The following is a 14,626-nucleotide window of genomic DNA, read 5'->3' as shown; positions in this document are numbered from 1 at the left end:
ATTTCAAGACCGAAAGGAATATTTTCGCCCAAATTATATAACAATCAAGAGTTTAATCTTCATTCATATTTTTCATGGATAGAAATATACAATTAAAAATGGCTAATGTTTTTGTTATATTTTGCATCTAAACGATCATTTGAAACTCTTGTTACCATTTTTGAGCTAATAAGCAAGGAGAGAGTTAGAGAGGAAGCTAGTCTTTCATGTATAACAAGTGATATGAGTATCTGTAAAAGCCATTGATTTTAAGGAGCTATTGCCATAAAGCTAGGTAACAGCACGCCTATTTGAACGTCCCTTACTAACAATCATTATCCCATAAATAGTCAGACAGTCTAAGAAAGAGAGAGTAGAAATGAGAGAATGAGAGTGAGACGTGGTGAGATGAGAGAGTTGGGTTTTTTATATATAAATTATAGTATAGGTTTTACTAATGTATGCACTTAGGGCATATATTAGTAAACCATTTTAGGAAATAGTTTTTGGGAAAATGAAAAGGTGACCAACAATTTCGATAGATTTTTCAGTTTCCTATAAAAAGAATTTCTAAAATTGATAATTAATATATACCGTAAGGGCATATTAACCCCCTTACAGAATTTCGCAACAACTAATCTAAAGAACAAACGACAAAGAAAAGATAGGGATGCCATAGACACAAAGAACCAAGCTGACTCTGTTTGGTACCAAACTGAGAAGCAACTTATAGAGCATTAATATTGGTATATTTTCTAACCATGCATACATACTTAGATCTAAGCTTGCTCAGCTTTAAAGGGAGGAGAACACATGGCTATATGCTATCTGATAATGGGCAGTTCATGTGTGCACTAAATTATTTTGATAGGGGGAGACTGGGGGGGAGACTGGGGAGTAGTTTATGTATTAATGCTCTCTACGAATTTGATTTGATAGCAAGATTTTGTTTCTCTTCAATATTCGTAAATTCATATGAAAAGTATGTTTCCTATCAAAGCTTTATGTAAAGCTTCTGGATTTTACAACTCGTGTCTTTATTCCCATTAAATTGTCTAGGCGTTTTTAATATGTTTGTTCAAGCTTTCAACAAGTTATTTGTTACAAGTTTTTTTTTTTATATTATTATTTTTGTTTTTTTAATTGAGTCCCTTTAGTAGTAGTAAGTCTTCTCGGAGTTTTTTACTCTAGATGAGTTTGTATTGGGATGTTTTGTCACAAAATGCCAAGGGGGAGTTTGTTAGATTTTTAGTGTTGAACAATTCCATAAGAATTGTTTGTAATGAATTTCAAGTTTATTGATTTTTTATCACAAAAATTTAGAAACTCACTCGATATTTGCTTAAGACTCGACTCACATTGTGCTTCAAGTACTCCAGAGATAAAGTAAGGGAATAAAACATGTCTTTCTTGAGCTATGTTAGGATATTACAGAGCACATAGCAAAAGGATATGTTAGGTTCTAAAGTTTAGGACTTTATGTATTTTAGAACTCTAATGTGTAATGTTGGCAAACCATGATCAAAACAATGTGTTTAGAAGTGTTTAAAGCTAGCTCAAAATTGTATGTCAATGTAAAGTTGGAATCGAGTGTAAAACAGAAAGCAGTGTGGCTTTCGGCCTGGCTCGATCGATTGAAGCTTAGGCTCGACTGATCGAACGTCGGGCAGATTGCTTTTCTGTAGATTCGTCCAACTCAGCCCTATGTGTTTAAAACATTTTTAGGGTTTCTTATTTGTCCTAAGTATAAAAGGCAAACCCTAGCCACATTTTAGTGTTGCTCATATTGCGGTTTGTGTAAATCTCTTGTGAGATCTAGAGGAGCTTTCCTTTACACAAACTTAAGATTTTCAAGGAAGAGACATTCTCTAAACCTTGATGATCAAAATAGTTGCTGCCATTAAAGCTTAAAGAATACACAAGCGGGGGTGCTTGTAGCTGGTGGAATCCAAAGAAAGAAGGAGTCCGTGAATTCGGAGCTTGCACGTGGTCGTGTCAGTAAGTTCTACTGGTTGGTAGCATTAGGAAGTCGAGCGGGGGTGCTTGTAAGTCCTTTTGTATGAACTTCGATTCTTTCTGATAGTGGATTCAAGTTTACCTTGAGGATAGCTAGGTCAAATCCTCCCCAGGTTTTTACCGGTTTGGTTTCCTGGGTGATCATATCATTGTCTTATTTATTTTCCGCTGCTATGCATGATATGATATATTTGTGTTAACCTAGACTTGTTAATTTGACTAAGTAATAACTTGGCTAATTATCTAGGGTTAATTCAATTGTTTAAGGGGTCTAAAAACTGTCAGGGTAAATAAAAAACTTATTTACTATACTGTTGATGCATGTTATGTTGAAGTGTTTCTCAACTTTCAAATGAGTTTGATTTAGTTCAACCTCCTTCAATGCAATAATTAAGTCTCTTATCCTAAACTATAGGATTCAAATTCAAATCCTGCCCCATCTATACTAAAATAACCAATTAGTGATTATCATAGACTTCAAATCTTAATACATCTTAAAGAGAAAAGAAATAGCAAAAAAGCTTCCTTCTTTTGTGCTTAATGACTTTATCCGTTCTTGTTATCTTCGCTGGAAAGTAAAGCATTGAACTCAACAATTAAATGGTTCTAATTCTGCCAGAGAAGTCCGAATACAGATGGGAATAATATGATAGGGGGGAATAATATACCATAAACGCTTACGAGGTGCATGGCGTGCCTTTGAGTTTGAGGTAAGTTGGGGAATAATACATTGCTTCCTGCTTTGGAGCTTACTGACTTTATTCATTCAAGCTTTCTCTTTATGTTTTAGCATCTATTTCTGTTTCTGTTGCTCTCATTTTCGGACAAAGCTTTAGATTCTTGATAATTACATTACTCTAAAGAAAAGTATATTCTTGTCAAATAAAGATAAAAAATAATAATAACTGTAACATTATTTGTCCACTTTAAAACTCGGACTTCCTTCTTCGCATCAACAATACCTTCACTCATACTTCATCACATTAAGGCCACTCTCTCTTTAAGCTTTCCTTTCAGCTACTGCCAAGAAATGGCCGAAGCAATCCTCTTTGGTCTTGCACAGAAAATGATTGAAAATCTAGCCTCTCAGACTTTCCAAGAGTTTGGATCACTCTGGGGTGTCGAAGGTGAGCTTGAAAAACTCAAGGACACTGTTTCTACAATCCAAGCTGTACTTCAGGATGCAGCGGAGCAGCAAAGTCATAACCATCAAGTCAAGCACTGGCTCGAAAAGCTAAATGATGCAGTTTATGACGCAGATGACCTGTTGAATGAGTTTTCAACTGAAGCAACAAGGCGAAGCATGGTGAGTAAAAATAAAATCGCCAAAGAGGTACGCACTTGCTTTTCATGTTCAAACCCAATTGCTTTTCGTTATAAGATGAGTCGTAGAATAAAGGCGATGAGGCAGAAACTAAATGCGATAGCAGAAGACAAGAACAAGTTTAACTTGAAAGTAGACAACGTAGAGACAAATGTTATGAGTAGGAAGAGGGAGACTCACTCTTTTGTTCGGGGAGAAGTTGTTATTGGGAGGGATGACGACAAAAAGAATATCATAGACCTATTATTCGACTCTAATGTAGAAGAGAATATTTCGGTCATTCCCATTGTGGGGATTGGGGGCTTAGGGAAGACTACACTTGCTCAATATGTGTACAATGATGAGAAAGTTCAAAAATACTTTGAGTTAAAAATGTGGGCATGCATCTCTAATGTCTTTGATTTAAAAATTATTATTGAAAAAATAATAGCATCTACTTCTAGTAATGCACCAATTGGAAACCTTGTAATAGATCAGTTGCAAAGTCAACTTCGTGAAAAAATTGATAAAAAGAAATACTTACTTGTATTAGATGATAAATGGAATGACGATCCGGAAAACTGGTGTAAATTGAAAAGTCTTTTAATGGGTGGTTCCAAAGGCAGTAAGATTATAATAACTAGTCGTCTTAGATTGGTTGCAGAGATTACATGCACAGTTCCACCATATTTTCTCAAAGGTCTGTCCGAAGAACAATCTTGGGTTTTATTTAGGCAAGTGGCATTTAAAAAAGGGCAAGAGGCCAACAATCCTAAACTAGTGAAAATTGGAAGGGAGATTGTAAACATGTGTCAAGGGGTTCCACTTGCTATAAAGTCCATAGGAAATATGTTATACTTCAAGGAAAAAGAGTCTGAATGGTCATTCGTGAAGGATAATATAGAAGCAAATGTAATTCAAGGGAATGAAATTTTACCAATTTTAAAGTTGAGTTATGATCATCTCCCATCACATTTAAAGAGTTGTTTCACTTATTGCTCTTTGTTTCCCAAAGATTATGAGATGGATAAGGAAACAGTAATACAACTATGGATAGCACAAGGGTTTGTCCAATCATCAATCAAAAACCAACAATTAGAGGATGTTGGTGATGAGTATTTCAAGGATTTACTTTGGAGGTCGTTCTTTGAGGAAATAAATGTATATGGAGACCTAAAATACAAGATGCATGATTTAATTCATGATCTTGCGGAAGCTATTGCAGGTGAGGAGTGCAGGCTTGTTAATTTTGATGGCAAAAATATTAATGAAAAAAACCGTCACGTATCATGTCCATTTCATATTGGCTCATCTTTTACTGAAACTTTAAGGTTGTTGGTTAAAGCAGTCAAACTACGTACATTTCTTCTAACATTTAATGAGAACAACTCCGGTGCCTTGGAGGAGTCAATGTTGAATACAATTATTTTGAGTTTCAAGAGCTTGCGTGCGTTAGATCTACATGGATTGGGAATAACAAGAGTGCCAAATTCTATAGGGAAGTTAATACATCTAAAGTACCTTGATCTTTCTTTTAATAAGGATATTGAAACTCTTCCTGCTTCAATTACTACATTGTTGAATTTGCAAGTACTAAAACTTTATAATTGTAAAGGTCTTAAAGAATTACCCAAAGAGTTTAGAGAATTGGTTAGCCTCAAACATATTTATAATGATGGTTGCTATAATTTGAGTCATATGCCTCGTGGATTAGGGCAAATGACTTCACTTCAAACATTACAATTATTTATTGTGAGCACCTCCTCCCACATTGGTGGATTAGGCGAATTGAAGGAGCTAAACAACCTACGAGGAACATTAAGGATCTCACATTTAGAACGGTTGGAAGAATCTAACTCAAAATCCATTGTTGTGAATTTATGGGAGAAGCAACATCTTGAAAAATTGATATTAAAGTGGGATCATCAAGATCAAGTAGATAATAATGAAGATGAGAAATTATTAGAAGACCTCCAGCCACACCAAAATCTCAAATATTTGGTAGTGCATCAGTACAAGGGTGTGAAATTTTCAAGTTGGGTCTCTTCTCTCATAAATCTTGTTGATTTAAAAATAAAAAATTGTAAGAAATGCCGATATCTACCACCTTTGTCTCATCTCCCCTCTTTAAAATCTCTAAGCCTTGATACAATGAACAATTTGGAGTATATATCCGATAATGATATGAGTAAAGAGGTGTCTGCTTCATCCACAACATTATCAACACCGTTCTTCCCGTCTCTAAAGTCACTCACAATAGAGGCATGTCCTAATTTGAAGGGATGGTGGGGGAGAACAGGGAGGGATTTAGTTGCAACAACATCTGCGTCAACACCAGCTCATCAACAAGATCAGTCTCACCACTCGCTGCCTTTATTTCCTCTTCTTTCTTATTTGCGGATTATTAGTTGCCCTAAAATGACTTCCATGCCCCTGTTTCCCAATCTTGAAGAATCTCTATATTTAGAGAATGTCAGTGTGAAGCCTTTGCAAGAGACAATGGCAATGACCCTTTTAGTTCCCTCTTCCTCCTCTTCATTACCCTCTTCTTCTCCTCTCTCCAAATTAAATAGGATGGATTTGGATTCTATAGAAGATATAGAGTCTCTTCCGGCTGAGTGGGCACTATATTCTCTCAAGAAACTAATAATTAAGAATTGCCCTAGACTAACATCTATGTCTGGAGCGGCCCGTTATCTCATCTCCCTCTGGTTTCTATCAATTGAAAGTTGTGAGGAGTTCGATCCAGTAAGAGACATGCATGATGAATGGCGATGCCTCAATTGCCTCAGTCATTTATGTTTCATAAGCATTCCGAAACTGAAGTCTCTCCCTGTGGGTCTTCAATGTATTTCCACCCTAAAACAGCTCATCATTTTTAACTGTCCCAATTTAACGACTTTGCCGGAGCTCACCACCCTAAAAGAGCTCATCATTTTAAACTGTCCCAATTTAATGACTTTGCCGGAGCTCACCTCACTTGAACAACTTTGGATTACTAGATGCGAGCCTAATCTGACATCACTTCTTGAGATTAGTTGTCTCACTTCTTTACAGTGGCTGCGGATTGAAGGCTTTCCCAATTTGATTACTTTCCCCGAATCAATTAGGATTCCAATCTCACTTGAAACGCTTGCCATTTCGCAATGTCCCAATCTCACAACACTTCCTGATGATGGCTGTCTCAAGTCTTTACAAATACTGGAAGTTTGGCATTGTCCTCAGTTATCGAAAAAATACAAAAATAAAATCGAAAAGGATTTCCCTAATTTGGAAATCAGATGGATAAAGTGTTGAGACCACAGCAACAAACGGCTCTACTTCGTCTTCTGCAATGGCCCTTCCCCTCTTTCACTTGGTACGCATTCTATGCTTACAAAACAAACTCAGCTTTTTACAATTATATTCTTTGTATTGCGTTGATTTCCATATAATTAATTAAAATCAGTTACTTTTTTGAATTCTATTCTTTATAGAAACAATATTATATATATTCTCTATGCTACTAGTATAATTGAATTGGTATTTTGTTTAGGTTTTTTGGTAATAAAAAAATCAGAGACTTTCGGCAACCGAACTGTTGAATATTGCTTCAGAGTTCTACTTTAAAGGGTTATTATTATTATTATTTTGAAGTACATGCTTTGTGTTCTGTTAACAGCTTCATGGAGATAATTATCTGAAGAATTTCAATAAGTTTCCGGGGCAATATGATCATGGGATAAATCACTTGGATAGTTCCAAGATTTGGGAAGTTGATGCAGCTAAGGTATTCAGTTAGACTCATTTATAATCTAATGATTATTGAATTTTTTGGAATAGCATTGGGATTTCCAACTTGTGTTTATCAAAACAATGGTGCTTGTGTTAATCAATTTGCTTTCAAATCAATAAAAAAAAAATGAACAGGGGAGGGTTGGCCTTACACTTCTCAAAGTTAACAATCTTATACTGTTTTAGTAACTCAATTTGTAATGTTTTTTACTCTTCTCACATTTGAAATTGGATGTAGAATGAATTGGAAACACAGAATGAAAGGAGGTGTATGTATCTGGGCATATTCAGAATCATATGAAAAAGTGCTACAAGTCAACAGCTAAGGTGATTGTCTTGTTTTGGGTTCATTCTTTTTTCCCTCACGTAAAATGTTCATTCTAGATATGATTCTCATATTAAGAGGGGACCCAAGAGGGAAGACTCATAAATCCACATTTGTTTGTTAGTTCTATTGATTTCTATCTTTATATAAATTATAAAATGACACTTTTATGTTGCGTTCTTTAGGCTAAGTACACTCGGGAAGGCAGTACTCAATTTCAAGCCCTTAACTTCTTCAAAAAAGCTACACTCTCTTGTTGTTTGATGGTCAGGGGAAGCATTGGGAACCCCAATTTCTTTCTTTGGAGCTGTTTCTTTTCCTGTCCCCTGCCCTGGCATAATGCTTTGCTTCCGGTTCTTCGGAAAAATCAACTGACTTCCACCCTTGTCATATATTCCATACATCACACTAAATAGATTGAAGTCTGGCACTTGTTGATATTTTGATAACATCTGGTGAGAGATCGTTATTTGGCAACCACCATCTAGGAAGAGGTTTTATATTCAAGTATTTATTATTTTGTTTGCTTCAACTCTTTATTATCACTACCTATTTATATCAACAAACAAAATATCCAGATATGGTTTTTTGGGTTTTTACATAATTGCTGGTTTTTGTTCACTGTACAATGATAACTTAGTTTGGATTAAAGTATGGCTTCTGATTTTGAGTTTAGACATGCAGAAGTGCTGTGATAGATTTTACTTTATGCACGATATTTGGATAAAAATTTAGGATCAATAAAATAAAAATATATAGTTATACATAACATAGTTTGTCATTTGAAAGAGGAGAAAAAAAAATCAACAGAATTCTCACATTGAATGCGTAGTCCTCTTTTTTGTAAACCAAATTTACATGAAACATAATATTAGAAACTTTGTTTTATGTTTTTTTCCTCACTTTTTTGGAATGATTCCATCAAGAAATTGGTGGGAAATGGTCCAAGACTGCTTGAATCCTTAATTGAATGTATTTCAAAAGGATGTTCTAGTCCAATATTACTACAGGTCCATTCATCTCCTTTAAATTAAGTTTTCTTTGTTGATAAATTATCCAAATTCCTCTTGTTTTCCTTCAATTAGAATTATAATTTTTGTGCAGTATATGGAATATAAAAACAGACCAGAGTTTATGATCTCCAAAGCGAGTCGATACTCCAATTATGTAAGCCTCTAATGAGAAAGTTGTTGGAAAATCTTTTTTTTTTTTTTTCCTTTCATTTATATGCTTATTTTCGTATGTTCTAAACTTATTTCAGGTAGTTTGGCATGGATGAAGATCACAACTAGGTGTTAACAGAAGAGTTGTTCCCTTTCAAGAATGGCTTCATTATGCTCGCAGCTGATTCCTTGGATATTTGACAACTTTCTAATGAAGCTATTGAAAATTTTCAACCTAAACAGGTAATATTTCAATTCACTATATTTATTTCTTAATTAAAACAAGTAGGCCACAATTCTCAGTTTGTAGCTTTAGTTTCTGTAACTCACTTCACTCTGTAACCATATGAATCATAAAATGAGTAATAAAAATCATGTTCTCTACAATGCAACTATAAATTTTTATTTAGTTTATCTCAGTAAATTGTTATTTGGGAACTAGGAAGGGAAAAAAAAAATTTCACTTCGGTAGATGCTTCATAACACCAATATTATTGAGAAAAAAAAAATTTTGAGATCTGGTCAGTTGATCAGAGGGATTTAATGCCACTACTTCCTTACATTCGTGCATCTCCTTTCTAAGTTCGCCTTAAATTTACCAAATACTGGCTCTCTTCATTCTTCCTTTTTGTTTTAGGTTTAGTGAATTTATCAGTTATTGAATTCTGTATGCAGGAACTTTGAATTTGTAAACGGACAGTTTTTAGTGAATTTACAGCAACTACAAGATGATAAATAGGTGCATATCTTACTCCTATCTTTATATATCTTATTACATAGATTAGGTTACATGGTTCACTTGTCTTGAATTTTTGGAAATTTGATTGCAAGATAGTAGAAATAGTATTATTTTCCTATATTTTCCTTTTCCTTAAGTTAATTCTCAAACTTATTTTTTATAGGTTGAATTAGATGAAGACTGTACCTTGGTGTTAGCAACAAGATTACTACCTATCTTCAGTTAAAGTTCAATTTCAGGGTGACTGGTTCTTAGACTTTTCAGCCACCCTATGTGAAACCTAAGCTGATTGCAAACATTTATCTTAGTGTAATTGTTTCAATAACAAAACAAGCCTGTGATGAATTATTTTTTTTAATGCTTTTCAAATTGGAACCCTTTTACCTATATACATAACTGTACTTTAAAGCATCCATATGAACTTAATTATAAGAACTTTCTTGAGAAATATTTTATAGGGATTAAACATCTAGAATATGCCAATTATCAAGAAGAATCAGATAATCTGAAGAAATTTCTGTGGAAATCTGATGATGGGATGTATTGCTTGGATAGTTTCAGGATTTGAGAAGCTGATGTAGCTAAGGTACCAGTTAAACTTGTCTATAATCAAATATTATGTTTGATCATAATCAAATTTGAAGAATCCTAAGTTGTGACATGTAAATATATAAAGAATAGGTAATGAACCTTATATACTTCTGTTATGTTTTTCCTATACAGTTCTTGAGGCTGGAGATGGAGTATTTGAGGTACGTCCTATTTTGGCTGACACTCATCTAGGAGGTGATGATTTCAACAAGGTTGAAACAAGAGAAATTAGTAGATCTTTAGCTTATATTCTTTGTTTTCTGATTTATTGTTAGTTGTTACAAAATTAGACCCTTACATTCTATAATTTTAAATAGAGAATAAACTTTAATAAAGATGAAGGCATAGATCTTCTGAATGACAGGCAAGTTCTATAACGTCTCATAGAGACTGCTAAGAAAGCGAAGATGGAGCTGTCATCTCTGACTCAAACCAATAATATTAGGTATGTGGCTGTTTCTATGCCTTCTTTCTTTAAGTTGATCTCTCTCTCTTTGCCATTATCACAGAGAAAAAACATTTGCTTTTCCAATTTACCTTTCATTATCACCATTCAGATGGCCCAAAACACATTGACACCACACTGACTAGTGTCAAATTTGAAGAACTGTGTTCAGATTTATTAGACAGGTATGCCTTTTGACAATTGAAATTATTAGTCATATGTAATATGACTGTATTTTTTTTGTCTCCATCACTTCAGTTTTCTTTCTTTTGATTTTGAACTCTCTTTTTCTCTCATCTGGTAGTCTAATTGCCTGCTTAAGTTCACTGGATTACAACTCATAAGCTTTAAGCACCAGTTGAAACTTCCTTGAGAGATGCAAAGCTTTCCTTCAAAGATATGGATGTAATTCAACTTGTATCCCAGCTTTTTAGGAGCTGAAAAATATGGATGAAGTTTCTGTTCTTGGGGCTGTAGTTCAGGTTTGTCCTTTTCTTGTTATTATGAAATTCAACTTGTTATTATTTTTTGTTACTTTTATTTCCAGATTGTTGTTTTTTTCGCTGGAGAAGTTAATGACATCGTGCTCTTGGATGTCTGACCATAGAAGGACTTGAAACTTTGGGTGGTGTCAACTTCACCAACTTCCAAATTAGAGGTGTTCTCTACCATAGCAGATGGATAGACCAGTGAAGAGATTAATGTCTATCAGGGTGAGAGAGAGTTCGTGAGGGACAACCAGTGCTAGTACCATGCCAAGTGATGGGGTATGTATTTGCAAAAACTGTTGTTTTGAAGAGAATTTGGATTTTCTTAAACTAGATATAGCAAGTTTTAGTTCTTAACAGAAGGCATGAATTAGAATCTGGTGGTTGAGGATGTTGTGGCTAGAGATATTATTAGAATGATTTTGAATAAGCCTAAAACACAACTATCTTAGCTAACTATAATTAATTTATTTATTTGAGAAATAACTAATTATATATCAAGAAAAATTTAGACCGCTAGTGGAATATGCTGCTTTCTTATATTATAGTTCTAGAACCATAGCCATTGGCAGTGTGAATCCCCCCCCCCCCCCTCCTGTTTATGTTCTAATTAGTGTGTAGACTGAAAAATGCTTTTATTTTTATGTCTTCATTTTTTTAACTTCAATTTTTTTTTCTTATAATTTATATTGTAGCACAAGGAGTTTCTTGTTTTTATATTTATTACCTCTTTCAATGATGTTACCATGTTCTACAAAGAACCTACATCTTTTTTTTTTTTTTGAAATCTCATCATTTCAAGCATATATGTTTTTTGATTTTAAAAAAATGGAAACGTTCACTTTTTTTATTAGTACCTGTAAACCTAACCTAATTATATTATTAAACCCCATGTTTGTATTTACAAAATAAAAATGTTGCAGGTGGATAGGATGGTTAAAGAAGCTGAAAATTTTGCAAAAGGAAGACAAGGAAAAGAGGGATGCCATAGACAAAGAATCAAGCTGACTCAGTTTTGTACCAAACTGGAAGCAACTAAAAGAGCTGGGAGACAATGTTCCTAGCTAGACAAGGAGAATGTAGAGGCTAAAGTGACTGAGGTCATGGATGCCATCTTTGGTGGTTCTACCCAAGCCATTAAAGATGCAATGGCTGTCCTGAATCAAGAAATTATGTAACTGTGGTAGTCAATGTAGATGTGAATTTGAATTGGTTCATAACCTTAGGAACAAGTACAATGAGTCCATGGCTTAGGTGATTATCTTGTTTTGTGTTTCATTCTCTTTTCCCTTTGCATACAAATTTCATTCTAGATATGATTCACATTTGTTTGTTCATTCTAATGATTTTTGCCTTTATATAAACTACAAAATGACACTTCTTTGTTTGGGTTCTTGATTTTGAATAAACAGAGTAATATCAATAGCATTGTGGTGCATGATCATTATTGACAACTACCCTCTAGGAAGCTGTTTTATATTCAGGTAATTTTTATTTTGTTAGCTTTAACACTTTATTATTACTACCTATTTTTATCAACAAACAACAATATCCAGTGTGGATTTTGGGTTCTTACGTTATGTCTGATTTTTGTTCATTGTCCAGTGATAACTTAGTTTGGACATGCAGAAGTGCTGTGATGGATTTTACTTTAAGCACACTATTCGGATACAAAGATAGGATCAATAAAATGAAAATATAGAGTTAACCAATTAAATTCTCACATCAAATGCATAGTTCTTTTTTTGTAATATCTCCGTATTTGTTTTATTTCCATCACTTCAGTTTTCTTTCTTTTGATTTTTAACTCTCTTTTTCTGTCATCTGGTAGTCTACTTGCCCGCTTAAGTTCACTGGATTACAACTGCAATTAATTTTCTCATAGGCTTTGAGCACCAGTTGAAACTTCCTTAAGAGATACAAAGCTTCACTTCAAAGATACTGATGAGGTAATTCTACTCACATTGGGATTTCCAATTTGTGCTTATCAACACTATGGTGCTTGTGTTAATCAATTTGCTTCCAAATCAAACAAAAAAGTCTAATAAATATTCCAAAGTCAACAACAAAAAGGGGAGGGTTGGCCTTACTCTGCTCAAATCATAATGTTTTCATGTATAAATATGCCACAAAAATGTTAATTAACAATCCTAATCCTTTTTAGTAACTCAAATTGTATTGTTTTTGACTCTTATCACTTTTGAATTGGATGTAGATTGAATTGGAAACACAGAATGAAAGGATGTGTATATATCGAGGCATATTCAGAACCATATGAACAAGTGCAACAAGTCAACAGCTAAGGTGATTTTCTTGTTTTGGGATCATTCTATTTTTCTTCACATAAAAAAACAAGTAGAGCTCTCTATTTCTGATATTGTCTATTTTAATACTTATTGGAACTTGCACTAACTGTTGAGGCATCAATACTTATTTTTGTCTATTTTATTTCCAGACTGGTGTTTTTTAGCTAGAGAAGTTATTGACATTGTGCTCTTGGATGTCTCACCGTAGAAGGACTTGAAACTTTGGGTGGTGTAATGACAAAGATTATCCCAAGGAACATAACTTCACCAACTCTCAAATCTGCAGAGGTGTTCTCCATCGCAGTAGATGGACAGACCAGTGAAGTGATTAATGTCTATCAGGGTGAGAGAGAGATCATGAGGGACAACAAATCCCTTGGAAGCTTTTGCTTAAGACACCAAAACCGGTGCTAGCACCATCACACCATGCCAAGTGATGAGGTATGTATTTGCAAATACTGCTGTTTTGAAGAGAATTAGGTTTTTATTCAAACTAGATATAGCAAGTTTTAGTTCTTAACAGAAGGCATGAATTAGAATTTGCTGGTTGAAAATGCTGTGGCTAGAGATATTATTAGAATGAGTTTGAATAAGCCTGAAACCTAAACTATCTTAGCTAACTATAACTAATTTATTTATTTGATAAATAACTAATATATATATATATATATCAAGAAAAATTTAGACCATTTGTGGAATATGCTGCTTTCTTATATTGTAGTTCTAGAACAATAGCCATTGGCAGTGGCTGCGAATTCCCCCCCCCCCCCCCCCCCTGCTTATGTTCTTTGCTTTCTGAAATCTCAGCATTTCAAGTATCTATGTTTTTGGATATTTATTTTTTAAAATGGAAACATTCAGATTTTTTATTAGTACCTGTAAACCTAACCTAATTATGTTACTAAACCCCATGTTTGTATGTACAAAATAAAATTGTTGTAGGTGGATAGTATTGTTAAAAGAAGCTTAAAATTTTGCAAAAGGAAGACAAAGAAAAGAGGGATGCCATAGACAAAAAGAACCAAGCTGACTCAGTTTCGTACCAAACTAGAAGCAACTAAAAGGGCTGGGAGACAATCTTCCTAGCTAGACAAGGAGAATGTAGAGGCTAAAGTGAATGATGTCAAGGATGTCATTTCTGGTGGATCTACCCAAGCCATTAATGATGCAATGGCTGTCCTGAATCAAGTAATTATGTAACTGGGATAGTCAATGTTGATGTGAGTAATGTGACTTTGAATTGGGTTATCTGTCAGCTTTTTTCGGATTGACCTCTTTGCATGGACGGCAACTATTGTTTAGCCTTGAATTATGTTAAGAGTTTTTTTTTTTTTTTTTTTTTTGAGAATGAATTATGCTAAGAGTTGAGAGATAACTCTTTGATATAGAGTTATTTGGGTGTAATGGGGTTTGGCTTTGTGAGAGTGGTTCTACACCACCTTTGTAATCTCTATATATGTTAGTGAAACTTTTTCCTTGTCGTCGCCTGTGGATGCA

The 14,626-nt window shown here is 34.2% G+C and overlaps 2 protein-coding genes across 6 annotated transcripts in view; both read left to right on the top strand.

Moving 5' to 3' along the window:
- LOC115983509 (putative disease resistance protein RGA3) overlaps positions 1–14,626 on the top strand; it is a 26,180-nt gene extending 11,554 nt beyond the window's left edge. Inside the window, exons 1-19 of one of the 5 annotated variants that reach the window (XR_004090083.1) lie at positions 5,495–6,656; positions 6,960–7,067; positions 7,311–7,399; positions 7,583–7,852; positions 8,502–8,564; positions 8,659–8,803; positions 9,236–9,299; positions 9,463–9,885; positions 10,023–10,051; positions 10,255–10,335; positions 10,448–10,520; positions 10,640–10,817; positions 10,943–11,102; positions 11,747–12,077; positions 12,236–12,307; positions 12,655–12,772; positions 13,039–13,127; positions 13,279–13,570; positions 14,072–14,626. The gene's annotated coding sequence lies outside the window, so the exon portion shown is untranslated. Of the gene's footprint in view, positions 1–5,494; positions 6,657–6,959; positions 7,068–7,310; positions 7,400–7,582; positions 7,853–8,501; positions 8,565–8,658; positions 8,804–9,235; positions 9,300–9,462; positions 9,886–10,022; positions 10,052–10,254; positions 10,336–10,447; positions 10,521–10,639; positions 10,818–10,942; positions 11,103–11,746; positions 12,078–12,235; positions 12,308–12,654; positions 12,773–13,038; positions 13,128–13,278; positions 13,571–14,071 lie in introns of those variants that run through there. The other 4 variants (XM_031106216.1, XM_031106219.1, XM_031106218.1 and 1 more) reach the window with 4 other exon arrangements.
- Positions 3,026–4,670, top strand: LOC115984460 (disease resistance protein RGA2-like). The gene is made up of 2 exons (XM_031107483.1): positions 3,026–4,523; positions 4,630–4,670. The coding sequence occupies exons 1-2, from the start codon at positions 3,026–3,028 to the stop codon at positions 4,668–4,670; spliced, it is 1,539 nt and encodes a 512-aa protein (XP_030963343.1).

The sequence above is a fragment of the Quercus lobata genome, chromosome 4 (genome assembly GCF_001633185.2).
Source record: "Quercus lobata isolate SW786 chromosome 4, ValleyOak3.0 Primary Assembly, whole genome shotgun sequence".
In the NCBI taxonomy this organism is placed as follows: Eukaryota; Viridiplantae; Streptophyta; class Magnoliopsida; order Fagales; family Fagaceae; genus Quercus; species Quercus lobata.
Note: the sequence above shows the minus strand (reverse complement) of the source record. Positions and strands in the feature narration are given on the sequence as shown.

Bases quoted from the DNA above. Each gene is read 5' to 3' on its own strand.
- LOC115984460 (XM_031107483.1), top strand. From the start codon at position 3,026: ATGGCCGAAGCAATCCTCTTTGGTCTTGCACAGAAAATGATTGAAAAT. The intron at 4,524-4,629 runs GTGAGGAGTGCA...TGAAACTTTAAG, and splicing joins TCTTGCGGAAGCTATTGCAG to GTTGTTGGTTAAAGCAGTCA.